A 26,750-nucleotide genomic window follows, 5' to 3' on the forward strand; every position below is an offset into this window, starting at 1 on the left:
TGGCTTATCTCTCTCTCTCTCTCTCTCTCTCTTTCTCTCTCTCTCTCTCCATTTCCCTCTCCCCTCTTTCTTTCTTTCTTTCCCTCTCCCCTCTTTCTTTCTTTCCCTCTTTCCTCCTTTACTTTTTACCAGTTTCCTTATATCTTCTCTCCTCTTCTATTTTTTAGGGTGATATTTTAATGCCTTTTATTAAATGTGATTTGATATTTTTTCCGCTGTTAATTTCATTTATTTCATTGTCGTTTTTTTTGTGTTTTTTTTTGTGTGCTTTTTACTATTTTTAATGCGTATTATGCTTATATGTTAGTTTTATACTGTTCTTACCTTTGCCTGTGAGCTTTGGTGATATTCGTTATTTATATTTCCGTGTTTTTATCCTGTTCAGGACCATGATGTAAAACAGATTTTGTATCTACAATGTATATCTGATTCTTGATATCCTGATTAAATATATTTCAATAAAAAATAAATAAAATAAATTGATGATATAATATTCTCAACACATCGCAGACCCATTTCATATATGCTGCTTCCCTTTTATCAAAGCAGCTATTTTACAGCCGATGCAATCGGGCTCTTGTTTGCGCTGCGTGCGACATCGCAACATGTGTGTGATGATCATGATATAAAATACAACATAACACGTGTATACATATAGAATGCTACTAGCTGAAGTGGTTTAATGGGGTTCCTACTCTAGTAATATTAAATTGTGTTCTATAAAACCAGTACATTATAAAATGTAAATGATTCTATTAGCGGTGTGGGGCCGACTAATAAGATGATAACGAAGAGTAAAAGACATTACATTTACATTAAGAGGTATTTTAACAAGTGAAACCTAACGAAATAAATTCACTACACGAGATATCAAGAAATAGGCAAACGATTATTGGGCTGTATGAAAGAAATATAAACGTCGTAACTCCAATGATATATACTGATCTCGATAACCACTCTCATACAGCCTTCAATATCAGGGGAGAAAGTCTATTTTTACTTTTATATACAATAACAGGGTAGTCCCGGCGGCCTAGTTCTCTCTAGAAGATGCTTATACAAATGAAATTCAATCCTAGTCGCTTGAATAGATCATAAATGTCATGCAAATGAAACATGATCTCACCGGCTTACCAAACAAGTTATCCTCTGGCGTAACTCATAGTAATCATAGATCTTCTTCGAGGAATAAAATACCTGCTTCTAAAATTCCGTTTAGACTATTAAATCCTACGTCAATACAGACTAGCTACAACGCTTTAAATTTAGTGTGATTATCAAGACTGCGGCAAATCATATGTTTTTTTATTACGTTGATTATGTGATGGGTCATGGGAATAATAATACTTCGATTTTTGTATCTTTGTTTTACATTTGCTGGTTATTAGTTTTGTCAATTTAGGCCTATACAGTTGAAAGAATAATTAGGAAAATGTCCAAACTGTCAAGAGGATTTATTCCTAATTATTATTATTTTTCATACATACATTGACTCTTCTTTTTCGTTGGTATGTTCATATCCGCGGTAGATATCCGCGATAGCACAGTTATGACAGACGTAAAGGCTCTCTTATTCTCTATCACATTCTCTCTCTCTCTCTCTCTCTCTCTCTCTCTCAGTCTCTCTCTCTCTCCCTCTCTCTCTCCCTCTCTCTCTCTCTCTCTCTCTCTCAGTCTCTCTCTCTCTCTCTCTCTCTCTCTCAGTCTCTCTCTTCACCCTATTCTTTTCTCTCCCCGATCTTTCTTCCCACATTTCTCTCTCTCTCTCTCTCTCTCTCTCTCTCTCTCTCTTTCTCCTCGATTTCTCTTTCCCCAATTCACTCTCCTCCATCTGTCTTTCCCCATTTCTCTCTTATTATTTTCATTTGACATATTATATACATTTACATTGCCTCTCCAATGGGACAGTGTTATATCACACTTGTAATTTGGTGTGTTCACATCAGTGGTAGATAGCACAGTTACAGTACAGACGCATAGGCTCTCTTATTCTCTATCATTATTATCCTTTTCTCTCCTTCTCTCTCTCTCTCTATCTCTTTCTCACTCACTCACTCACTCTCTCTCTCTCTCACTCACTCACTCTCTCTCTCTCTCTCGATCTCTCCTCGATTTCTCTTTCCCCAATTCACTCTCCTCCATCTGTCTTTCCCCATTTCTCTCTTATTATTTTCATTTTACATATATACATTTACATTGCCTCTCCAATGGGACAGTGTTATATCACACTTGTAATTTGGTATGTTCATATCAGTAGTAGATAGCACAGTTACAGTACAGACGCATAGGCTCTCTTATTCTCTATCATTATTATCCTTTCTCTCACTCACTCTCTCTCGATCTCGATCTCTCTTTCCCCATTTCTCTCTCTCTCTCTCTAACTCACTCTCTCTCTCTCTCTCTCGATCTCTCTTTCCCCATTTCTCTCTCTCTCTCTCTTTATCTTTCTCTCTCTCTCTCTCTCTCTCTCTCTCTCTCTCTCTCTATCCTCCATCTCCTTTACCCATTTCTCTCTCATCATTTTTTTATTTTACATACATACATTGACTCTTCAAGGGGACAGTGTTAGATCACGCTTGTAATTTGGTATGTTCATATCCGCGGTAGATAATACAGTTATGACAGACGCATTCTCTCTCATATTCTCCCTCATAATCTCGCTCTCCCCCTCTCTCTCATTCTCTCTCTTCTCCCCCTCCTCCACGTTCTTTATCATCTCTCTCTCTCTCTCTCTCTCTCTCTCTCTCTCTCTTTACAGATTTTCCAAGATTTGAATGACTCGGCATATGTGAATAATAATTAACAAAATAATTACTACTGAGGTAAAGCAGTGACAACCAGCTAAAAAGTATCACGATCTTTATAGCAAGAAACATGTATACGGTAGAAATTGGACGTAAAGCTGGTTTCAAGCATTTTATATGGACATTACCCTGATTTAGTGGTCAATTTGACCCGTGGCATATAAGGAGACCTATACTTGGACTCAGGTGCTATTGCAAGAAAGTTATATAGTTCTTTCTATTATTTCTAATCACAACATTTTTTTCTTCACTTTTCTTTTTCTCTTCTTAACCTATCTTTGTCGTTTACTGAATTCATATTTCGATTTGTTCAGCATTTAGGCTCTATTAACCTCGTACTCATGTGGAAATTTGAAATTATGTATTTCATACATAATGTCATGCTATACTCTCAAAACATCACAGACCTATTTCATAGGTGTTATTTCCCCGTTATCAACGCCGCTAAAATAATGACGACCGATCGAAGCTGGCTTTTGTTTGCGCGCTGAATCTCAACATGCTCCGTGTGTGTGTTTCATGCAAAAGGTAATATACAACGTTTATGGTATAGAATACAAGGACAAGTGAATAGTGTACGTTGCCTACAAGTAAGACTAGAGTCGGTCGTATAAAAATAGCACATTGTCAAATTAGAATATTAATAACTAAGAGGTGTGAGCATAATGAATTAGATGATAATCAGAAAAAGCTTGAAATTATAATGAGAGAGAAATGGGGAAAGACAGATCGAGGAGAGAGACAGAGAGAGAGAGAGAGAAATGGGGGAAAGAGAGATCGAGGAGAGAGAGAGAGAGAGAGAGAGAAAGAGAAAGAGAGGGGCGAAGGAGAGAGAATATGAGAGAGAATATGAGAGAGAATGTGTCTGTCATAACTGTATTATACCACTGATGTGAACATACCAAATTACAAGTGTGATATAACTAATACTGTCCCCTTGAAGAATCAATGTATGTATGTAAAATTATAATAATGAGAACAAAATAGGGGAAAGGAGATGGAGGCAAGAGAGAGAGAAAGAGAGAGAGAGAGATAGAGAGAGAGAGACGAGAGAGAGAAAGAGAAAGAGAGAGAGAAAGATAAAGAAAAACAGAGAGAGAAATGGGGAAAGAGAGATCGAGGAGAGGTCGAGAGAGAGAGAGAGAGAGAGATAATATGAGAGATAATATGAGAGAGAGCGCGGCTACTATATAACCCCCGTTGATATCAACATACTAAATTACAAGTGTCAGCTCACACTGTCCCTTTGGAGTTTGAAGAGTCAATGTATGTATCTCAAATAATGATAATTCCTTCAAGTGGAAGACTCCAGTTTGTGTCAGTCAAGAAATGCAAAACCGAAACAAACAAATTTACCTGGAGTGAATAGTATCTGATACGACACAACAATTTGATAATTTTAGTCCCGGTCTCCCCTGTTCCATCGAGATTGAATTAATGACTCTACCTCTCAATTCCCCCTTTTGCCCTTAATACAATATGGACGAGCAATATCTGGAGCCTAAACATCGTTTATATTCATCAGATGGGTAAAATAACCAATTATCTTGGGGCAAGGTATTTAATCATAAAGAGAAGTTGATTTTGACAGCAGAGAGAGGGAAATACATTGTACATTTGCGGAATGGTTAATAATTATACTGCCACAAGAGCTAACTGATGTTTATGAATTAGTTTTGGAGAAGGTTAAATGACACCCGAGTGTCAAGATTTTCCAGCTTTCTTTAAGCCATTGAAATATATAACGATAATGATTTATCATACATGTAGATTTGAAAGATTGCATGCTGTAATTATGAAGACCTTACTAATTTGACTTTGTCATTTTATATTTGCGGTCAATGCTATATTGTGCATGAACACCTGATTGACTTACTCTTTATGTCTCATATTGGTATGAGGCTGTTTTTATAGTAGTACATAGTTCGTTTGAAATCAGAGCGTTTTATCATAGTTGTTACAAAGCAGATCGATGTGTTCTTGCCTTAGTGGACAGGTTGGACATTTTATGTAACTTCTTTTCATATTCCAAGGGGTGTTTCACAAAGGTCCTAAGTCGAACTTAACTCTAAGTTGGACTTAAAAAATTATGGAGAGCTCTTTGTAGCCTTAAAATAAAGTATATTCAAAAGCGAAAATTCAAGTATTTTATACTTTTTATAAATTCCACATCAAGACCAAGAAATCTCCTTGATAATAGTAAACATGAAATATTTGAATCAAAATTGTACGCCTTTTAAATAACTTTTTACTAATATTTTCATGGATGCTAATGGCGTTCCATATAGTCCAACTTAGAGATAAGTTTAACTTAGGATCTTTGTGAAACACCCCCCCCCCCAGGTAATGTATATCCGTTTCATTCCACATTATCTATTGCATCCCTCCATAAACATCCTCAACCTTCATCTATCCGACTTTCAGACCCTCTTCCGCACTCACGCAGCTCTGTATCTCTCTCTCTCTCGCTTTCTTCATTTCTATTCATATCATCATCCTCGTACCGAACACATATTCTTCTCCATTTCTCCCACGGGTAACTGTGTTTATCTTACACCTTCGTAATTCCTTTTTAATTAAACCGCGATTTTCATTACATTTTGTAACCTTGACAACAGTCTTGTGGGAAATCAAATTACGGTGAACATTGCCTGGAATCCGTGATAATTTGTCTTGGAATAGCCCGTTATCAAAAGTATTCCTTTCGGGTTTCTATATCTAGTATCTGCCTTTCTGTCATCTTCCTTCTGCTCTTATACCGGTTCCATTGGGAGCTATTCATTCACATGTTACAACAAGCGGATTTAGATGAAGAGACATGGTACAGCCACATGACGTTAAGATTAAGAGTAGGCATTGATTCGAATTAATTGTCGATATTATTGAAGAAACGTTTTAAGGGATAATGTGATTGAAATGGATTGTGATTCCCCTTGATCATGTTGCTAACTGTTCAGAGATATACTGTTACACCTATAAATAAAATATAAGACAACTCCACTGGGGTTTCGTTGATAATATCAAATATATTTATGTAGAATTTACACATGTCAAAATCACAATACAAAAATACATTCAAAATACTAAGAAAATAAATGCAATGGAGCAAAAATTAGTAACATGGTAGCATGTGATCTCAATAATACCTTTGAAAATTAGGTAATTTTGTTTCAGAAAATGTGCATTCTCACGATGAAATCACAAGGTAATATGATTTTCATTTTGAAATGAAATGTAATAACGCAAAGCTGGTAATCTAAGGGAGGCTATCAAAATATGAAAGACGTTAAATACGTTTCTACAAAGGCTCTCGTCTATATAAGCTTATTAATAGTTCTTCATCAATACAATGAATGTCAATACATCTCAGTTAAAGTTTACATTTAATACTCATTTTGGCATGATACACATTTAAATATATATAGTTAACACTTGGAATAAGAAGTGTTATAAATTAACAAATCGTACGAAAGACACCAACAATTTGCTTCTACCTACACATTAAGTCATTAATTTTACCTTCGCATGCTACTTTCACCTTGAAAAAGAAAGAACAAAAAAACGTGAAAGAACAACGACGTCCTTTACTATAATAAGCTTTATACAACACTAAAACAATCTTTAAATACAATATATGTTTTAAAAGACGGCACACACTTAATCTTGAAGGATTGAATTGGGTCAAATGTAGACAAGATGCATGTGAGGTCTCATTATAAAATGAATGGAGACTGCACACTACTGGTTGATCTATCATTCATCTACTAACGTTTCATCTATTATAAACTTCTTTTTTTAATCTGCATTTGAGGTGGGTGTCGATTCAACGATGATTATACTTATCTCAATCGATGTATGACCTTTTTCTACTCTAATCCGAAATCAGATAAGCTTCAATAAATGAATTATGACAAAACACCCACTAATTGACCTTTTCAAACATTTTCTAATAGGGTATGACATACACGTGAAGCGTATTTCCCCCAAAACTTCACTTTGTCTGCGGCTATGATCCGGTTGTATTATGAGTTGTTATATTTCTTACCTGTATTGAATTAGCAAGTAACATACCCTAAACATGAATATTATCTTCTTCAAATTTCAAACCATTCATTTAATCCACTTTATATTAATTGCAGTTTAAAGGCCCACAAACAAAAGGCTGATGAGAATGAATTCAGACGTGGGCAGAATCATTCTTATATGAAAGTGTAGTACAAGTACATTATCCTAATATAAAAACATGAACTGCTAGCTCGATATCAACAATTGAATACTGCCATATGACATCAAATAGTCATATAAACTATGGAAAGCGGTAAATTTGACATGGTTACCGCAGCATTTTTGTTTGAACTTTGAGAAGAAAATTCTTTTGAATAAAATTATACTCAATGAAATCATAGGTAGATGAAAATAAATCTACATTTACAAAAATCTGAAATCATAATGTACTGTAATTAAACAAATTATATTAACATTGTGACTTAACAAAAAGTGTTAAAAGTTGTTAATTAATGAATTGTGCGAAAAGAACATTTGTGTAAAGTAATAGGAATTTAGTACTGGAAATCAGATATCCGCAATATTGACTTTATTTACAATAACTATAAAAAATACAAAATATGGACAATTCTAAACCATTCACAGAAAGCAAGGAAGCATTGTACATCTCTAACTAATGCAACAATACAACGAAATATTGATATTTCATGCATGAAGACATTTGTCAAAGTAAGTAACAATTAAAGGATGGCTTCCCTAATGTTATAGGAAACATTGTTAAATATAGTTAAAAATATTGCAATCATAATCCTTAACTATTGTTTTGCTCGTCTTTTTGTTAAGATCACTGTTATACTGTTCTCCATAAATGTGATCTGTGGATAATGTTTTTTACTTTTTGTTCAAAAGCTCCAATACAAATTCTTAAAAATGAGAAGGTATACCATCGTACTCAGTACTAATTGTTTAATGATATTATGTCTCAGATCACGTCGGCTTTTCTTCAATATAACATATAAAGCATCAGTCTTAACTAAATTTAACTTATGAGTCGAAAGACCTCAAAAAATAAGCCTTTTTCTTGCATTCATGCACATAAAATCCTAGTATAAGACAATAAATATAGCCATCATTTCCCTTCATGTACATGTCAATAAGCCCAGTAGAAACAATAACTTATGGATTACTTGGATTAATTGAAAAGGCTTAGTAGAGAAAAACATTCTTTGAAATATAAATATAAAATTAGTGCACTATACACAATTAATAATACATTGCAAAAGATGAATGGCTTTGGCTGAACAATAATGGAATCCTAATCGTTTCCATGGTAATCATAAAAGATCTTCTTCATCTCTCCTATATCTGAAAAGAATAGAAGACAAAAGGTGGACGCTTGACAGGTTTAATAGCACATGGAAGATCAATTAAACATTGAATGTCTACCATTATCGCTCATACATTGTAAAAGCACACAGTGAATACTGTCTTATATATTATTATAAGCTACCTGAATTAAACGTTTGTAATGCAACTACACAATATCTTGATAAAATCATACAACGCGGGTCAAAAGGTGCAGATCGTGTAACCTACGGAATTATCTTCCGAGACCCAAGTTAACGAAATATTTCCACAAAACCCTATTCGAGGGGAAATTAAAAACCGCTGATTGTATGTGTATAATGTGAAACCCTTTATTTATCCACGTTGTGTTTAAACAAAATCACTCGTGCAGCTCTGTCTATTATCATGATGATGAATATATAAAAATCCGTGAAGGGCAAAATTCTAATCAGACTGAATGGAAAAGCATCGTTCTGAGTAACTCATTGTAAGCATTTAATTGAAATATGGGAGATAAGAATGATATGACACAAATAATGCATTCAGTACTGACCTTCTATGTAGTAACCTGTTGTTTTCACATTGGTCCCCTCTGTACCCCCTTCTACATAAACATGTATCAGGTTTGATGCATTTGCCGCCATACATACACGGCTTATGGCAGACAGCTATAGAAAAACAATAGAATAAGGGGTAATGATAAGGTACTTAGAAAAGCAGGGTTTCTGTCAGGGTTTGATAATCAAAGAGCGATCAATGAATGAAGTTTTCCCTAAAAAAAAAATTATTTGACGAGTGGTATTTTCATAACTACGAACATATAAACTACAGTACAAGTTTAATTCAAGAAAATCAACTTTTTATCTACGCTTAAGGCTGAACCGCGTACACCCCTTTTGAATAAACAGATTAGGAAAAAAAAATATGGCATAGGGTGTATGGCACGCGAATAGCCTAGATAATTCCGCCCCGAGAGACACCCCCGACACGTTACTGTCATCGAATTTTATCTGGATAGGAAGTTGTTGAAACATCTATTTTCGGTAACCTTTGGTAGCTTTACGTTTCCAGCTAATGCCATTCATCCTGAAAAACAAAGGGATCCGTCATACGAGTTGAGTTCATCGGTTTAGGTTCACGTATTTGAGTGATGACATAACTTTATATGCAAGTTTCATTTGCGTATAAAACGATAATGATGTCTTTACATTGGATACATTATATATCAGACATCTCTACACTTTAGCAAAAAGATTGTGCATGCCTCGAAAGCATGAATTGTGTGGTTGGCATAAACACAACTCCTATTCTTTGAATAGATTAAATACTGGGTAAATGAATAACAATAATAAAGATTAGAATTATAAAAGTGATGTTAGCGATTTACAGAGGTTATACATAATACTTACAGGTTTCACAACTTGACCCCGTGTGTCCAGGTTTACACATACAGACATTCGGTTGTACACACTCTCCACCATTCCGACATCCAGACGGGCAAATAGCTAAAGAAACAGAACAATATCATTCATCAGAATTAATATAAAACAATCTGTATATGCATTGTAAATGGCAACGATACAATACTGCTATAATCCCGGGGAAAATCTATAAAAATAACTATTTTGTAAGTAACCATTTCATGTATCAACAGTCAACACAAAAGAACAGAATGATCTCTCCTTCAGTTTCTTTCTATTCATATTTCATATCCAGTGAGTATTGATTTATACCTTTATGACATTTTCTCCCTCTATATCCAGATGGACATGAACATCGACCAGGGGATACACATCGTCCGCCATTTTGACATCGTGGTTCACAAATAGCTAAATAAATACAAAAAGAAAAGAAAAGAAAAAAAATCATGAATTGTATTTGTTAAGTGCTAGAGTAATTAGCACAACTGTTACATGCTACTTATTCGAATAATAATAGCTGCGATAGCAGCTCAGCCGCAACACGACCAACAACTGTTTCAAACGATAATATGTAAGATTATACTTAAATAAAACCTGAAATATTATCCATATACAGGGGTGGACTGAGGGGGCTACAACTGGCTCGTATCCCATTCGAAGCTTAATTTGTATACTTTGATAACACAAAATATTCACTAAATTGTGTAATTTTCAGCATGGTGCCCCCCCCTTAAAAAAAAATCCTGGATTCGCCCATACATAAACCGAATCATGATAAAAGCAATGACTAAATACCGTTCATATAAGATGGAGATAAAAAGATAAAATTTCAAATACACTCATCACGGTATCTAATTCCCAATAGTAAGTAGTTCATATTCATGCAAGTTTCTCCCTTTCGACAGGGATAACAATTGTTGAGTGCAATAGACATACTACACTTAACACTAACCAAGCTTGGTACTAACCTCGTTCACACCTCCTACCAGTGTATCCTTTAGGACAGGAGCACATATCCTTACGCACACAGGTCCCACCATTACGGCAAGGTAGAGTACACATTGCTGTATTACAGACAAAGCAAGATTATGGAATAAAACAGAATTAATGTCTAAAAGATTCTTTATACTTGCACAGTTAGATGACTGAACTAATGATAACATTTTCTATTTAGTAAATGTAGATTGTTCAGTCCATTTCAAATTGTACACCACTGCCTTTCAATTATATTCAGTATATTGTTAAAGGGATCCGGTAACTTTGTCTCAGATTCTAAAACAAAATCCTGGATTTAGCTCATGCTGCAATGATAATTATAAACCTTTAGGTCAGTCAGGAACCTCATGACTTTTACAAGCCGATCGCCTGTCTGATTATCAAGATATTTATGATTGGAATTACAAATTTACAGTCTATTGGGGAAAATGAGTATGGTAAAATCGGTCACTCAAAGATTTTTTACTTTTTGAGGCACTTCTTGATAATTTTGAAGCGCATTTTTTTTAGGGCTTCAATATTACACCATATCACAGACACTGATAACACGTAAAGTCGTGCATCTCAGATTTTAACATTGTTAAACGATGCCTTTAATAATAATCATTGTTCCTGAGGATTAATAATGAAAAACTGTCAAACTTGTCGTAAAAGTTGATGTAACCAGATGAACCGACATTACAAAACCCTAAATCTATAACTTTGTGTACATTTTCAGAAAATTGAACAATGTGTAATCCAAAAGGTGAAAGAAATTAAGTCCTTAAAAGCGAAATAATAGCTCGTTGTGTGGTAATGCTGTTACAAACCAATCATACGAATGACATCAATACTGTGTAAATTGTCTTTACCTCTTTGACAGTACTGTCCCTGGAAACCTCGTGGACACACACATAGTCCTGGTCGCACACATCTGCCTCCATTACGGCACATCGGTGAACAAACAGCTATTAAATATAAACATCATGCTAAACATAAGGCATCATAGTACATGTACATTTAGTCAGTAACTCCAATCACATACATGGACTTTTCAGACATAAAAGTGCAAACCATCGACTTCAGAGTTTTCAAGATTGACCTCTAAGTATGTTGGGAAGTATGTTGGGATTTGTACAAATGGGTTTTCATTATCTTGAGTACTTCGCCTGAAGCCTAACCAGTATCTAATACCATTTTTTGGTGAAGAATTATTGGGGTTATCAACAAATGACATACATCAACGTTGTGTGCGCTTCCACGAGTTCTAAGAAAGTAAGATACATGAGGCACAGTCCGGGATTTGAAAGTAATATCATAATGGAACCCGTACTTAAAGGTGAGATCGTATACCTGTATGATTTCCCATGCAAGATATCTCAATTAATGTGATTGATGGTTTCATGTAGTAAAAACTCTCATACAATCAGGAAACCAGTCACGTTGTCGAAATCTTTAATAAAAAGAGAAACTGATCTGCCATGAATTTCTAACTTGCCCCAAGACGTATTTAAAAAATATTAAAACAAATATGATGAATTTTGAACTTGAAACTTGAGTTCAAAATCTTGCCCACTATTTGATATTTTCAAACCATGAAGCTATCCCCTTGGACTTCTATCCCATTATTACGTCACGAGAGAGAGAGAGAGAGAGAGAGAGAGAGAAAACATGTATTGGGAGAAATTCTTCAAGGAGGTCTATCCCGCGGTAATAGTGGCTTGATAATCATAAGTTGTCCAAGTGGGTAGTTGTCCAGGGCGAATTGCCTGATTAAGTAGTTGTCCAGGGCAAAGTGTCCAAGTTGGTAGTTCTCTAGGGCGAATAGTAGTTGTCTCGGACGAATTGTCCGAGTAGGTAGTTGTCTAGGGTGAATTGTCCGAGTAGGTAGTTGTCCAGGGCAAAGTGTCCAAGTTGGTTGTTCTCTAGGGTGAGTAGTAGTTGTCTCAGACAAATTGTCCGAGTAGGTAGTTAGGGTGAATTGTCCGAGTAGGTAGTTAGGGTGAATTGTCCGAGTAGGTAGTTAGGGTGAATTGTCCGAGTAGGTAGTTAGGTGAATTGTCCGAGTAGGTAGTTAGGGTGAATTGTCCGAGTAGGTAGTTAGGGTGAATTGTCCGAGTAGGTAGTTAGGGTGAATTGTCCGAGTAGGTAGTTAGGTGAATTGTCCGAGTAGGTAGTTAGGGTGAATTGTCCGAGTAGGTAGTTAGGTGAATTGTTCGAGTAGGTAGTTAGGGTGAATTGTCCGAGTAGGTAGTTAGGGTGAATTGTCCGAGTAGGTAGTTAGGTGAATTGTCCGAGTAGGTAGTTAGGGTGAATTGTCCGAGTAGGTAGTTAGGGTGAATTGTCCGAGTAGGTAGTTAGGGTGAATAGTCCGAGTACGTAGTTAGGATGAATTGTCTGAGTAGGTAGTTAGGGTGAATTGTCCGAGTAGGAAGTTAGGGTGAATTGTCCGAGTAGGTAGTTAGGGTGAATTGTCCGAGTAGGTAGTTAGGGTGAATTGTCCGAGTAGGTAGTTAGGGTGAATTGTCCGAGTACGTAGTTAGGATGAATTGTCCGAGTAGGTAGTTAGGGTGAATTGTCTGAGTAGGTAGTTAGGATGAATTGTCCGAGTAGGTAGTTAGGGTGAATTGTCCGAGTAGGTAGTTAGGGTGAATTGTCCGAGTAGGTAGTTAGGCTGAATTGTCCGAGTAGGTAGTTAGGGTGAATTGTCTGAGTAGGTAGTTAGGATGAATTGTCCGAGTAGGTAGTGAGGGTGAATTGTCCGAGTAGGTAGTGAGGGTGAATTGTCCGAGTAGGTAGTTAGGGTGAATTGTCCGAGTAGGTAGTTAGGGTGAATTGTCCGAGTACGTAGTTAGGATGAATTGTCCGAGTAGGTAGTTAGGGTGAATTGTCTGAGTAGGTAGTTAGGATGAATTGTCCGAGTAGGTAGTTAGGGTGAATTGTCCGAGTAGGTAGTTAGGATGAATTGTCCGAGTAGGTAGTTAGGGTGAATTGTCCGAGTAGGTAGTTAGGGTGAATTGTCCGAGTAGGTAGTTAGGCTGAATTGTCTGAGTAGGTAGTTAGGATGAATTGTCCGAGTAGGTAGTTAGGGTGAATAGTCCGAGTACGTAGTTAGGATGAATTGTCTGAGTAGGTAGTTAGGGTGAATTGTCCGAGTAGGAAGTTAGGGTGAATTGTCCGAGTAGGTAGTTAGGGTGAATTGTCCGAGTAGGTAGTTAGGGTGAATTGTCCGAGTAGGTAGTTAGGGTGAATTGTCCGAGTACGTAGTTAGGATGAATTGTCCGAGTAGGTAGTTAGGGTGAATTGTCTGAGTAGGTAGTTAGGATGAATTGTCCGAGTAGGTAGTTAGGGTGAATTGTCTGAGTAGGTAGTTAGGATGAATTGTCCGAGTAGGTAGTTAGGGTGAATTGTCCGAGTAGGTAGTTAGGGTGAATTGTCCGAGTAGGTAGTTAGGGTGAATTGTCCGAGTAGGTAGTTAGGGTGAATTGTCCGAGTAGGTAGTTAGGATGAATTGCCCGAGTAGATAGCTCGGAAAATGCATAGGTAGGAGTGGTAAAGGGATATGAGTACAATTGGAAGACGTACTTGTCAGGGGGCAAAAGAGGATAAAGCCTGCGGAAGTATTCAAAGAAACTTAAGAAAGAGTAGTCTAGAGGCGACTAAACATTATTAACAAAGAGGAACACATTAATAGAGGTCTGTCTCTATCTTTTTTTTTTAAATCGCAACAATCATGTTTACTGGCATCGCCCTGTGATTTAAAGAGAGCTTACACGAAGGGTAAAATATTGAATTAACCCAATTTCTTATCATTATTCTGTAGGCGTTATACACCCAAATTATCGACTTTACACGTGGATTAAGAAGAGTAAAGTCGTTAGAGTTAATTGTTTTTCATCACCCCCTTATCCCTTATATAAACGTTACACACAACTGAGCAGTGGGTTGAGGATTTGAATCTCTTAATTTCCTGACTAAATCTCGGATTATTCTATGAAATGTGACTCTCTGCTCACGTTGTCTACCAAAACACGCCGGATAAACCACGCACTATGTCAGATTTTTACAAATCAACGTTCAGGATATTTAGAATATAACAGAGTTTAAAACTGTGGAATATCTTGAGAATCTTTTAAATACATTTTTAACAACCAAATAAGTCCTCCTTGTCACACTAACACTGGTTTATTAAAGATAAGTATTTCCTTTTTGATTCGATCACATTATAAACGATTCATTTCTTCCATTTATTCGTTTCTTATTGTAATCAATATCTTTTTAGAAAAATACTTATTTTCCATAGTTAAATTCAGTTAAAAGACAGAATTACGTCGGTTTTATAGATTTAAATTGTAAACGTGAGGTATAAAAAAATCGATCTAAAAGAAATAAAATGAATCAAGGGGAAAGCAGAAATAAAATGTGAGGAACAGAGTGTTCAGAGCGGAATTTTGTAAGTGAAACGACTAAAGGAGTTTGAAATCATCGATAGTGACACTTGTCACATCAAGTTGTTATTTCAAACACCTTACAGGGTCACCATTCATTGCCATGGCAACAGTTACGTGTTTTCCCCATTATCAAATGTTATGTCTACATCCTTCTTATCCGCCCTCCTTTGCAGAATATCGATATGGTCAGTTTTATTTTGGGGGAACGTGATTAATAATTCTCTCAGGATTATTTTGTGAGAAACCCCAGTTTAAACTGGTGTGGCCAGTATAATGTAAATGTCATCGCGGTGTACTTGTTTCGAAGTCACCTGTAAACCAGGTATAGGCGTTGGTGTTTACCAGACATCGGTATTTATACGTCTTTAGCTTTTTAGCCTTTCTTATTGTGCCATATCACAAGCAAAGTTGTAGATAATGATGAACTTTCTAGCTAATGACAACGTGCTTCATAATTTTTATCTGCTTGTCGGGATATATTTATATCTTTCCGCAATTTATAACGACTTATTCCTAAAATAAGAATAGAAAAATTAATGTAAAAATGCAAAAACTCACAAAATGTATGAGGCAAACTTACGTGTTTGGCAAGTTGGTCCAGTATATCCATCTCTACAGATACACCGATCAGGTGTCACACAGTAACCTCCATTCATACAGTTTAGACGACATGACACTGTCAAGAAACCAGACATAATAAGAAACATTTCTAATCGAAAACTGTTTTACATTGATTAAGTTTGTCTTAGACCACAGATGTTTAAAGTCTGATTGTCTGATGCCTTGAAGTACTTGATAAAACTAACGACAACCATGTTTCTCAATCAACAAATTCAAATTCAAATTAAAAATACAAATGTTATTGATATCAATCCAAACAGATAGGATCATTTTCAATTTTTGTATACGTTGGGTAAAAAATTTCAAGATTATAGTGTAACATAGATAATTATTGATATAGGCCGCTTTCGTTCTGGTTCCGTTCAAATGTTTCTGTGCATTTAAAAAAAAGGGACTGAAATGCCTAATGAAGATTTTAAGAAAAACAATCAAGAAAAGAAAATGTTAAAAGTCGAAAGAAAACGACGCAAGAAAGAAGAACTAGGAAGAGAAAAATAATTAGATCAAATATCTATCGCTTAAAGATAACTAGCAATGATAAGGGAGTAGCAGACGAAATAAGTTTATATATAAAGCATGGTACGTCTATAAAGTGAGAATATGTGTTTTTAAATTGTTTCAATGAAGAGTGTTAATATACGATTTTACTGGTGTCGCATTCTCCAGAAGAAAAATGACATAAGACTTAAAAACAAGAATTCCCATCACATAAAAGGAAAAAGGGTTCTACAGAAGTTACGTTCATGTATAATCAATTGAACTTCAACACATAATTGTTCATACATCACAATTATTTAGTATTAATTCGTTAAAAGACCCCACAAAAAGAAACAAAGTCGAAACCAACATGCACAATTCATACGTAAGACAACATGAACAAGGAAAGTACACGAATACAGAATACAATTCGATTGCAGCGGTGCACTGGATGAATAAACAGCCGGATATCATTAGTATTCAGGATACAAGCAAAAAGTGAAAGGTTAACATGTTAATTCGATAGGCACATCTTGCAAGGTTGAAGTAGGAGAGGAGAAATAAATGTGAATTTTGATGTGTGGAAGGCGATATAGAGATATAGCTCTCATTACACATGCAATATATATGGGCTTCTGGGCTTATACTTGTCAAAAAACGATTTCGAAGGTTTGATGTATATATCTGATTATAGAAATGGATATAATTTAATAACTACCTCATGCAGATAAAAGGATTTCAGATAAGTTTTTATTTCGATCTTCGTTTTGGAAGTAACTTACTAATTTCACATCTTGGTCCTGTAAATCCCGGCCAGCAATGACATCGATTGTGAGACATACACCGACCATTGTTTAGACAGGCAGGATCACATTGCCCTGTCAACGGGGAAAACAAATAATTTCCCCAAAATATAGATTGGGAAAACGGAGATATATACAGTCACCATGGTAACATGTACGAGATGACATAGACGGAAATGGGATAGGAACTGGCAGGGAACAGGCGTGCACTTTAATATAAAATCCTCACCCCCCAAAAAAAAAATTACTGCATGAGAGATCTACTTTTGAAAAAATAAAAATAGGCACACACACGGACACAGCCTTATCACTGATTGCGTCATTTATGTTATAGCATTTTACAAGGGAATGAGACTTGACATAAATTCAATAGGATGACAGAGAAACAAAAATAAGGGAAACGGAGTGCAACTACCACCATGCTTGGACACCGACACCATCATCAAACCTTAAGCATGCAAATATATTAAACAAACTTCAAGTGTAACAAAGCTATCAAAATAAACACTTTATTTCAAATGTCTCTAAAATACAAACATTAATCAAGAGCATTACCAAAACCCTTCAGTCATAAAGAACTTTATGATAGGATATAAATCTATAACTACCTTAACAATTCATCAAAATCGCATGATTTTGACTACAGTGTAAATAGACATGGAAGTTTAATCCTAATATAATCACTTTATAAGATTTCTGATCTGAATTAGTTCACATTGTATTAAGAATGGCAAATAAATAGACCACTTACTTCCTCATATATGATGTACTAAATACGTCATAATAGTTATGCTTTATTAGCATTATAAATTAAAAGTAAATAGAATTCATTAGTATAGCCATCTTCCCCCATAAAATGCTATGACAACACAGAATTAATCACACTGAAACAACTACTCTACAGTTAACATTACAGCAACATGATATTTACAATCAAAACCGTTTTCTTACCTCGTTGACAATATTGGCCTGTGTAGCCAACTGGGCAGGCACATGTGTCAGGCTGAACACAGCGACCATTATTTAGACATGGAGGGTTACATACGGCTGGAGAGAGAGAGAGAGAGAGAGATATGACGAGAGGTGTGGAGATAATGAGAGACAGAGAGAGTATGAAACTAATCAGGGGCACATTATGGTTGAGTCAATGTTTTGACTTTCTGTCCATTGTCCCTGTCGACTTGAAATTTCCAATGAGAAGATCTTTTATAACTGAATATAGTTAGCGTATCAGCCTATGGGATTCAATGTAAGTTTTCTTATAAATCAACCTATTCCCATCATCATAATATAAGAAAGGATCAATAAGACACAGTATGGGTTTAAAGAATACACCCAAAGTTGTACCTTTATTTGAAACTCCTCTGTTAAATTATATAACAAAACTTAATGGACTACTATATACAATTTAAAATCCAAATCATTGCCAACGTTTTTACAAACTTACGTCTGAAGCATGCATAACCATGATAGCCCTCCTTACACACACATCCAACGTTGGGGTCGCACACCATGTTCTTAGGACAGGTAACTTTGCACTTTGATGCTGTGGAGAACAATGACAAGATTGTAAGTCTTTCACGTAACGTCTTTTTCAGAAAATGCATAAAATCCATTTTTGCCATTTTATTATTGCTATGCTCATTACTGTGCTACATAAGATAAATAATTATACTTCATTCTTGCAAAGCACATTTCAAAATATTGTATATAAAGTCCCTTTGGAGTTAATATCCTGGAAAGAAAATTAACAGAGAATTAATGTACAATAAAAGAGAAGAAAATGGAATCAGATTAAACAAAATGGAGGCCTGGAGTATGAGATCGAATAAGATATGGAAGGTTAATACGAGCTTGAGAAATACAGTGAAATGGGAAAGAGAAATAGATATGACAAGAAGAATCATACCTTTGCAAACGATGCCATCTCCATAGTAACCTTCTGGGCAATTCCCGCATGAAAACGACCCCAGTCCTCGTACTGTACATGCAACACCTTCAAAACAGGGGCTGTTATCACAAACATTCTTCATGATAGAACAAGTCAAACCTACATCAAAGAGAAAACAAAGAAATAACATCTTATACTAGCAGTAGCCATATTTTACTTTGAACCATGTGACCATGATATCGACTGTTTATAGTAATATAGATTTGTGTTTATGTAAATCATTTTGATTCCATGTCATTTTAAGGAGTCTACAAGCCTATTCATGTAACTCTGATGATGCACAATATTCTTGAGATAATTGCAATAACGAGATAGTGGGACAGATGGACAGACAATCCTACAAAAAGAAAGTTTCAGTGACCACCATATGGAGAAAGAAAATAGTCATGTAAAATTAAAACGGCCATTCGATCATTGTGCTAAATAAGCCTATCGAAAAACAGAACCAATTTTGAAGATCAACTATCATAAAAAGTCAAGAGATCCCATCATGACATATGTAAACATATACAAGTCCTACTCACAAAACAAAAAATTGATCTAATGAAAAAATATATTCTTCTTAATTACCTGTATAGCCATTCTCACATTCACATGTGAACCCGAACATGTTGTCTCGACACTGGCCGTGCATACAGGGATTAGACTCACAGCTTCCTATCCCAGGCGCCATATTAATATCACAGAACTCTCCCGTGTAAGGTGATGGACATGAACATGAATATGGAAGATTATTCGTCAAAACACCTGATGGTGAGTCTAGTATACAGTCTCCGCCATTTAGGCACCGACAGGCCAATACTGTGATCTGAGATAATGACATAACAAAATTCAGAAAAATAAATGAATTATAAAATTCCATCAGTTTTCAATAGTTAGTTCTTTGTGCCGAGTGGTCATTGATAGTTTTGGAGGAGCAATACGGTTCTTGAGCAACGGTTAGGCAAATTAAGCGTTTTAAAAACACTTTACAATTTTTGTCAAAAGGTTTTAGCATTATTTTTAATTAACTCATAATTTACTCATCTATCACTTTATTATTTTGAATTAACTCTCGGCGAAAAGGTGACAATTATAATGAATTTTAGCCTCTGTGAATTACCCTGCCATCCACAACAAATTTATTTTGGATACCTAATACACTCAATGTCTTTGAATATGCTGATTAATAAGTTTACCTCCATCTCAAATGTGACGCTAGATTCACACTCGTCCGTCAACCTCACTGGTACCGTGTAGTCGCCCTCTACGTTCGACAACCAATACAGATGCCCGAATCTCGATATGTTGACATGGTAGAGATCGTTTGGGACCAGACTTTGTACTGAGAACTCTACTCCTCCTCCTGTGGTACTATCAGGATCTATAGCATCTAGTTGATGAGTGAAGGCACGCCCAGTCACAGTGGTAAACTGAGTATCAACACCTAGAACTGGAGGCACATTGTCTGTAGATTGAAATGCATAGAGTATTGACTTTACATGAAAGTAACGAGAACAAAGATGACCCTGACAAGAAAAAAGGAGGTACATATTTATTTACCTACAGAATCATTTTTGAAAATGCGCAATAATTATAGTAATTTAAATTACTTAAACTAAAATTAGGTGGTCAAATTGACCCCAAACATTGAACGCCAACAATAATGTGGTCATTTCGGTCAAAATGACCATTTGCATTGTCGTTTCTTCTCTGTCATATTTTTCTCTATCTTTTGTTATTTCCTTAACTGATCGGTTACTTAACGAATTTAACATTAGGGTCATAGAACTCGACGGTAGATGCAATAATTCTGTTACGGATTCTATACCTTCTGATATTGACCATTCATGCCGACTGACCAATGGCCGACACTGCTGACAAGAATCTCTCTCATTATGCTGACCGGCAGAATAACAGCGACTTTCAATCACACATGCGTTATCCTGATCAGACAAGGTTAAAGAAAGAAATAACATATAAAAACATGATTGCCGTTTAGTAACTGATCTTGAGATGTTTGGAAGGAGGAAGCTGCAGTTAATAGATCCACTTCTCCCTCAGAATTATAATGAGGCAGCCGTGTAAAGGGGGCTGACAAATTAGTGAGTAAATCGAGCACCTACCAACCAACGTACATTATGAGCAAACATCTACACCCTGATGGAAAAGGAAATGAAGAGGAGTTCGTTTTTCAGAGGAGTATGCATTCTAAGTGTTGGTATTTAGAGTATAGCACTACCTTAAATAATTCTACCTCTGCTGCGTAAAAAGAATTCATTAGAGAGAAATCAGATTAACCTGACCAGACGAATCATATTTTGCCTGAGATAAATAGTTTCGAAGATGCGTACTCATCGTGATGACTAATCACCGATGACCTCAAACTGATGACCTCAAACTGATCACTCATCTAAGAGGTGAAATTCACAGGTACGGAAGATCGTTGGACCGGAGAGATATGAAGACATGGGTAAGTAATTACTAACAAATCCCGTAACAAAACGAGTGTGGTTTTAAGACATCGTATTACTTGAACCATACATCCTCCCATGGGTGGTGTTTGCTTTAATCAATACCATCACAATCTTCTTCTTACCCGCACTAAGCACTCATTACCTCAAAGTGAGAAGGAAAGTGATACATTCAAGAGAGGTTAATAATCTTCATGACAAGGAGATCAGGGCTAGATTACAATACTGAAAATGTATGGATATATATCAGGGGAAATGGATATCTTCTACACACCCTAAAAAAGCAATTATTATTACTGTCATGTAGAAATTGCATATTTTGATAGTTGGAACGTCGAAAACAAAATATTTGAAATACTTTAATAATGAAAATTCTCCCAAATAAAACATATCGTGTAAACTTACTGTAAAAGTTGTTTACATACAAAGTTTTCTTACTTGCTTCCTTCAATTACGCTCGTCCTTCTAAAGAACAATTAGTGCTAGTTCAGGAATAAAAGAATGCATTTGACCAACCTTTGTTGTACAAGCTCCAGTCCAAGTACACACGTGACATTTAGAATCGTAATGTATCAAGGTCATTGTGTTGCTAGGAGACGAATCAGAATACATCACCTGAAGAAGACAAAACATTATACCTATAAGAACAGGTCCTACTCATTGGCAAAAGGAATGTTTTCTTATTTGTGAAAGGGCTGGGTAAGTAATATTCTTTACTTTACAATGACACACCAGCCATTATGATGTAGAGGAGGCGCGATAGCTCAGTCGTTAGAGCAGTGGTCTCGTAATCCGGTGACCCGGGTTAGAAACCAAGTCGATGCGCTAGTTACTGCATTAATATTCCTCATTACTCATTACAAGGTTCCTCGGAGAGACGGCTCGCCGGCCGTCTGGTTGCTTACTAGCAGTCAGGTAAATTACCACCACCACATAATATGTATATGCCATAAATCAGAAAAGTTGCAAAGGAAACAAATAAGACTTTACTTTTTTAAAAGGTTGTTAACAGTAAATGGCTGGATCGAGAATAAGGACTTTCATTTTGTGGTTAAACATATCAAACTTCACAAGGACACGTTCTCCATTTTTTCTTTAACAAATGACCTCATGTCCATTATGTCACTTCTAACTATAATTTACTTTGTAACTATAATGTCCTTCATGTTTTTGAGTTCTTCCTAGTGACCTTGAAGTCCGATCCACTCATTTCCAGTACTGTTGCGAGATTATATCAAGATATGTGATATAAATTTTTACATTCTTCTTCGCTATAAGTCCAGGCCACCGTCGGGTGTATTCTCGTACTGAAATTGTAGGCATGCAATTAGATTATTGTAAACGTCTGTTTATAATTATCAAAATGACAGTGAGAGAAAGAGAGAGAGAGAGAAAGAGAGAGAGAGAGAGAAGAGAGAGAGAGAGAGAGAGAGAGAGAGAGAGAGAGAGAGAGAGAGAGAGGGGGGGGGGGGGGGGGGTAAAATAGAGAAGCTTTGATTTGTTGTTAAGTTACCTGAACCTCCCATCGCATTGTACCATCTTCATTAGCAGCTCCCTCTATAGTTGGTACATTGCATAGTACAGTTTTTCTGTTGATTCTTATAGCGATAGACTGAGCGTAAATCACTGAAGACACATCGTTTAATCCGTCCTATATAACCAAGAATATCGAATATAAGCATCTATCATATACAAGTCACATCTAATATAGACATTTAATTTTCAAAATACAATTCAAGTAAGATAATGTCTAGAGAGGAATCCTAGGTCAACGTTTTACACTGGTAATGGTTACCCAAGCTATTACGCCGTGGTAATAATATTCAAAGCTCTTTATCATAATTTGGTTTGCGCTAAATAATACTTGTTTAAATAATTACACTATGTTCCGTAGCTTAACGTAAATTAAATAATCAGATGGTATTTACCCGATATTATATCCTGCATCAAAAATGTGTTGGCTTTTGATTGGTTGAGAGCTCGTCACATGACCAGAAATATTTGAGCTATTTTTAAAAAGTACTATATGAGAGTACTATTTGGGTTTACTATTTGGGAGAAGAAAAAAAAATGTGATTTTTTTTTTTTTTTAGGAATTAAAAAAAAAAAAAATCTTAAAGGTATTACAAAGTTTTGGGAAATTTTGAAAATGGATGGATAGTGATTCTTTACAATTTTAATATATTTGGATGCCCCTGTGGATGTTTTTAAAACACCATAAATTGTAGCCCCTAAAACACTTCTACTTTCGAGAAAAATTGAAAATAAAGATTTACCGGTGCTCCCGGTAAATTTTGATGAATTTCAAATAGCTCCTACGGCCGTTAAATTTAATGAAAAACAAAATATTTTAAATCTTTTTAGATAAAAATTGACATTTTTCTGTTTTAAATTTTGTTTTCCCAATTTTTTAATTTTTAATTTTTTATTTTGTATAAAATAAATTTTTGATGTAGGATATCAAACAAATATACCATGCCTCTATTCGAGGTACTGGTTAAAACTATGGGCCTCGGTGACTACAGAAGTACTATTTGCTTCGGGGCTGCGCCCCTCAGCAAATAGTACTATTGGAGTCACCTCTTGCGCATAGTTTTAACCAGAACCTCTCAAGACAGTGTATATTTGTATACTATGTAATGGGTTTGTCATCTAATGAGTTCAACATCCTGGATGCTATATAATTCCAAAGGAAAGCGGCCATGTTACAGAAAAAAACGTTCTGATGGTTTTCAAGAGTATTGACACTAAGATTATGATCATATAAATAGTGAAATTTTGATGGATATTTTCAGAGCTTCTTCAACAGTACTGCGTATCGGATGTAAGCATATCATTATAGAAGAATGGTTTAGCATTGTTGTGTAGACCAACGAGAGGAGTCATTACCTTGGATAGAGAGAAGAGACACGTGACAGTCTTGCCTTCTCGGTATTCTCTAGCTGTAATCCTGACCATGTCACATCGCTGAGTCTCTCTGTCACATAAACCATTGTTCTCTAGTCTCACAATGTATGGAATAGCATCTGCCAATCAGAAATATCAGACGAATAATTAAGTTTACATAACATGCAAGTCATATAACATCTCGGAACACTGACATGAACATCAATACGAAACTACAATTGAAATAACCTTGTATGACTTAATCTCTTAGAAATGTCTCGGGATTGACAAGTAGTGTTTCATTATTATTTATTTTTTGTGGTTCGTCATTTTGTTTCAGTTTTATTTAATGTTCCGTTTACGATCGCCAATCTAATTTCTGTATCTGTATAACGCACTATTGTAAAAAGGTAAAGAAAATCTTGAGACAGGGTGTCAGTAATCCAAACACAAAGATATGCAATAAATCAAAAGTGTAATCGGTTTCTACAACAACATTGATATCGCCATTTGTAACTTTCACTTTTCTCTTCTTTACCATCTTTCCAACTGCAGTCTGGTGGCTCGTACTTGTCTTCACATATACAGCCCTGTTTGGTGCAAACCCCATGTCCATTGCATTCATTAGGACAGTTTAGCGCCCTCAAGACCCCTTCCGGTGGCACCACCTCTCCTAACTCATTCCCAGCACTATGATCAGGTCTCCATAACGTTCTATTGGACACATATGCAGCCTCGCATTGGTTCTCTACCAAAGGCAATGTCTGTGATGCCCAGGTCAAGTCTTCAGTCAACTGCACATCGCTAAGGCACATCTCAACAGCATCATCAATATACATGTTCGTCCATAAGCCGCTTTCGCCACATGCGCTAGCGAGAGTGGTGTTTCCCACGGTCTGGAAACAGAACTCGCGCGCTTGCTCCAGAGATATACCACTAGGTGTCGGCCATGTTGCCTTGAGTGGTCTCAGATCACTCGTCTTGTGATCAGGTAGAAAGAAGTATGTGTTCTGAACACTAGGTCCAACAGACATCGTCTGATCTATCAATCCAACTGGTATGTCTAGATCAAAGAGATTAAAGAAATCTAGCAGGGATGTCGGATCCAGGGAGCTTTCACTATTAGACTGACGCTTAGTCCTATCAGTCACTTTGTCTCTTGAGGCACTTCTCTTTCGCCTCCTACCGAAAGGGTTATTTGATACAATGTTTGAATACATGGATGTGACGTCACTGGACTGTACTAATTCTCTCCTATGCACGTCTTCGAATCGGGTGCATCGTGTTCTACAGGAGGTGCCTCCCAAGCCGCACCCAATGCTCTGGATTGGATACAAGTCACTACTGGACGGAACGATAGGTGATAAACAGGAGCAGGCTGGAAGACGTAGTTGGTATGGCACCGGTAGAGGAATCATGTTGAACATACCTCCATCACGCAATCTGCAATCAACCAATAAGAAAACGAACGATGAATGTGTATAAATATTCATCAAATACCTCATAATGTTTACAACTACGCTTGACAAGAGCAAGCCATTTTATAAACGACTGGAACGCTACTGAATCGATAATACTGTAAATAGAAATGGGAAACGATATGAGTTCAGCGTCATTTAAACCGACAGGGACTATGTTATCAGTTACTGAATACAAATTGCATTTAAAATGCAGTTTGTTCTCAGGGCTTCATGAACTTTTTAATTGACATTGACAGACATGATGCGCAAATATTTTGGTAAAGTATAACCAACAGTTTTTAAGAAAGAGGAACAAATGTTAAATAAATGATAAAAACAGTGAGAACCAAGATCAGATATGGATAACTATTTACCTCCATAACTCAACGAACTCGTTTGCCTGCCCATAGCGCATAGCTAAGGCCAGGTTTCTGCCTTGTTTGTCATGAAACTCATTCTCTGGGTTGCCATCAAATGTTCCGCAGAGACCAACTGTTCGATTGAAGTCAAGAGAGGGCGCTTGAACGGTAATACTCATACCCCAGTCCGAGATATCAGCTCGAATGAAGGCTCCTGATGAAAACTCAACCTGAAAGAAGGGGAAGTTCAAATAAAATGATTAAAATTTACTTGACAGGATGAAAAGTCAGTTGTAGGTCTAGCTTGAAAAACGCAAGGGGGTGAATAATCATTAGTATTCTCTGAGTATCACTTGGCAATTGACGTGACGTGATTGGTGGAAAATAATATCTATCAACATGAGGATGTTCAGAATAATCCATCAATGATAATTGCAAAGACTATCTAAGGGATTGATGGAAAACATATCAATTAGCATTATGAAATGGGCTAGTCTTACTCAGATCATAAAGCTTGGAAAACGAAAAAACGAAACGTTCCGCTTGCGCTTTCTTACTCCTCTCTAATTCAATTCTTCTTTTCTACATCTGTTTTTTTCTTCCTTTGGATCTCTGTCTCTCTCCCTCTCTCGGTCTTTTAATTTGGATACCTTGTTGTCTCTCCCTCTCCCCTCCATCACTTTCTCAGTCTGACCCCTTCTCTGTCTTCATTCACTTTAATTTTCTTCTCTTATCTC

At 36.2% G+C, this 26,750-nt stretch overlaps 1 protein-coding gene across 2 annotated transcripts in view; it reads right to left on the reverse strand.

Moving 5' to 3' along the window:
• Positions 1-5,810: 5,810 nt before the first annotated feature.
• The window catches only part of LOC100891036 (von Willebrand factor D and EGF domain-containing protein), a 66,373-nt gene continuing 45,433 nt past the window's right edge, over positions 5,811-26,750 (reverse strand). Inside the window, exons 13-31 of one of the 2 annotated variants that reach the window (XM_030973828.1) lie at positions 26,029-26,243; positions 24,733-25,637; positions 24,198-24,334; positions 22,822-22,959; positions 21,825-21,923; positions 20,666-20,780; positions 20,034-20,302; positions 19,426-19,663; positions 18,814-18,954; positions 18,352-18,450; positions 17,856-17,951; positions 16,884-16,979; positions 15,584-15,679; positions 11,425-11,520; positions 10,546-10,641; positions 9,890-9,985; positions 9,566-9,661; positions 8,710-8,824; positions 5,811-8,174 (exon numbers count right to left, since the gene is read on the reverse strand). In XM_030973828.1, the coding sequence (XP_030829688.1) occupies positions 8,144-8,174; positions 8,710-8,824; positions 9,566-9,661; positions 9,890-9,985; positions 10,546-10,641; positions 11,425-11,520; positions 15,584-15,679; positions 16,884-16,979; positions 17,856-17,951; positions 18,352-18,450; positions 18,814-18,954; positions 19,426-19,663; positions 20,034-20,302; positions 20,666-20,780; positions 21,825-21,923; positions 22,822-22,959; positions 24,198-24,334; positions 24,733-25,637; positions 26,029-26,243 (3,174 nt within the window). In that variant the 3' untranslated portion in view covers positions 5,811-8,143. The remainder of the gene's footprint in view (positions 8,175-8,709; positions 8,825-9,565; positions 9,662-9,889; positions 9,986-10,545; positions 10,642-11,424; positions 11,521-15,583; positions 15,680-16,883; positions 16,980-17,855; positions 17,952-18,351; positions 18,451-18,813; positions 18,955-19,425; positions 19,664-20,033; positions 20,303-20,665; positions 20,781-21,824; positions 21,924-22,821; positions 22,960-24,197; positions 24,335-24,732; positions 25,638-26,028; positions 26,244-26,750) is intronic. The other variant, XM_030973829.1, reaches the window with a different exon arrangement.

Source organism: Strongylocentrotus purpuratus, unplaced genomic scaffold (assembly GCF_000002235.5).
Source record: "Strongylocentrotus purpuratus isolate Spur 01 unplaced genomic scaffold, Spur_5.0 spur5_scaffold_7, whole genome shotgun sequence".
NCBI classification, from domain to species: domain Eukaryota; kingdom Metazoa; phylum Echinodermata; class Echinoidea; order Camarodonta; family Strongylocentrotidae; genus Strongylocentrotus; species Strongylocentrotus purpuratus.